The following is a 1551-nucleotide window of genomic DNA, read 5'->3' on the forward strand; positions in this document are numbered from 1 at the left end:
AAGCTTCTGTTGGCAAACCAGCTGTTGTTGTCACCCAGCTGCTGTTAGCAAACCAGCTGCCGCTGGCAAATCAGCTGTTGTTGCCAATCCAGCGACTGCTGGCGAACCAGCTGCCACTGGCAAGCCAGCTGTTGTTGCCAACCCAGCTGCTTCTGGCGAACCAGCTGTTGTTGTCAACCCAGCTGCTGTTAGCAAACCAGCTCCCGCTGAAAAATCAGCTGTTGTTGCTAATCCAGCTGCTGCTGGCGAACCAGCTGCCGCTGGCAAACCAGCCGTTGTTGCCAATCCAGCTGCTGCTGGCGAACCAGCTGTTGTTGCCAATCCAGCTGCTGCTGGCGAACCAGCTGCCGCTGGCAAACCAGCCGTTGTTGCCAATCCAGCTGCTGCTGGCGAACCAGCTGTTGTTGTCAACCCAGCTGCTGTTAGCAAGCCCGCTCCGGCTGAAAAATCAGCTGTTGTTGCCAGTCCAGCTGCTGCTGGCGTACCACCTGCCGCTGGCAAACCAGCCGTTGTTGCCAATCCAGCTGCTGCTGGCGAACCAGCTGTTGTTGCCAACCCAACCTCTGTTAGCAAACCAGCTGCTCCTGGCAAACCAGTTGTTGCCAATCCAGCTTCTGTTGGCAAACCAGCTGTTGTTGCCAACCCAGCTGCCGCTGGTAAACCAGCTGTTGTTGCCAACCCGAATTCTGTTAGCAAACCAGCTGTTGTTGCTAATCCAGCTGCTGCTGGCGACCCAGCTGTTGTTACTAACCCTGCTGCTGTTGGTAAACTAGCTGCTGCTGGCAAACCAGCTGCTGTTGCCAACCCAGCTTCGATTGGTAAACCAGCTGCTGCTGGCAAACCAGCTATTGTTGCCAATCCAGCTGCTGCTGGCAAACCAGCTGTTGTTGCCAACCCAGCTTCTCTTGGCAAATCAACTGTTGTTGTCAATCCAGCTGCTGTTGGTAAACTAGCTGCTACTGGCGAACCAGCTGTTGTTGCCAATCCAGCTGCTGCTGGCGAACTAGCTGCTGTTGTTGTTGAACCAGTTGCTGTTGTTGCTGAACCAGCTATTGTTGTCAACCCAGCTGCTGCTAGCGAACCAGCTGCTGCTGTTGTTGCACCAGTTGCTGTTGTTGCCAACCCAGCTGCTGTTAGCAAACCAGCTCCCGCTGAAAAATCAGCTGTTGTTGCCAATCCAGCTGCTGCTGGCGAATCAGCTGCCGCTGGCAAACCAGCTGTTGCCGCCAACCCAGCTGCTATTGGCGAACCAGCTGCCGCTGGCAAACCAGCTGTTGGTACCAACCCAGCTGCTGCTGGCAAACCAGTTGTTGTTGCCAATCCAGCTTCTGTTGGCAAACCAGCTGCCACTGGCAAACCAGCCGTTGTTACCAGTCCAGCTGCTGCTGGTGAACCAGCTGCTGTTGTTGTTGAACCAGTTGCTGCTGTTGTTGAACCAGTTGCTGTTGTTGTTGAACCAGCTGCTGCTGTTGCTGAGCCAGCTACTGCTGTAGTCAATTGAGCTGTTTCTGTAGTCATCCCAGCCGTTGCTATAGTGGAACCAACTTCTAC

General features: G+C 54.7%; 1 protein-coding gene across 1 annotated transcript; it reads right to left on the reverse strand.

Annotated features, from left to right (window-relative positions):
- Positions 1-7: 7 nt before the first annotated feature.
- LOC147754109 (uncharacterized) lies at positions 8-1545 on the reverse strand. Its single transcript, XM_086976447.1, has one exon. It carries the CDS (start codon positions 1516-1518, stop codon positions 31-33), a length of 1488 nt encoding a protein of 495 aa, XP_086832573.1. The 5' UTR covers positions 1519-1545; the 3' UTR covers positions 8-30.
- Positions 1546-1551: the final 6 nt, after the last annotated feature.

The sequence above is a fragment of the Varroa destructor genome, unplaced genomic scaffold, assembly GCF_002443255.2.
Source record: "Varroa destructor unplaced genomic scaffold, Vdes_3.0 BEIS01000911.1, whole genome shotgun sequence".
Classification (NCBI taxonomy): Eukaryota; Metazoa; Arthropoda; class Arachnida; order Mesostigmata; family Varroidae; genus Varroa; species Varroa destructor.

What these genes read in the sequence shown, in the direction of transcription:
- LOC147754109 (XM_086976447.1), bottom strand. Translation starts at nt 1,518, where the DNA reads ATGACTACAGAAACAGCTCAATTGACTACAGCAGTAGCTGGCTCAGCA.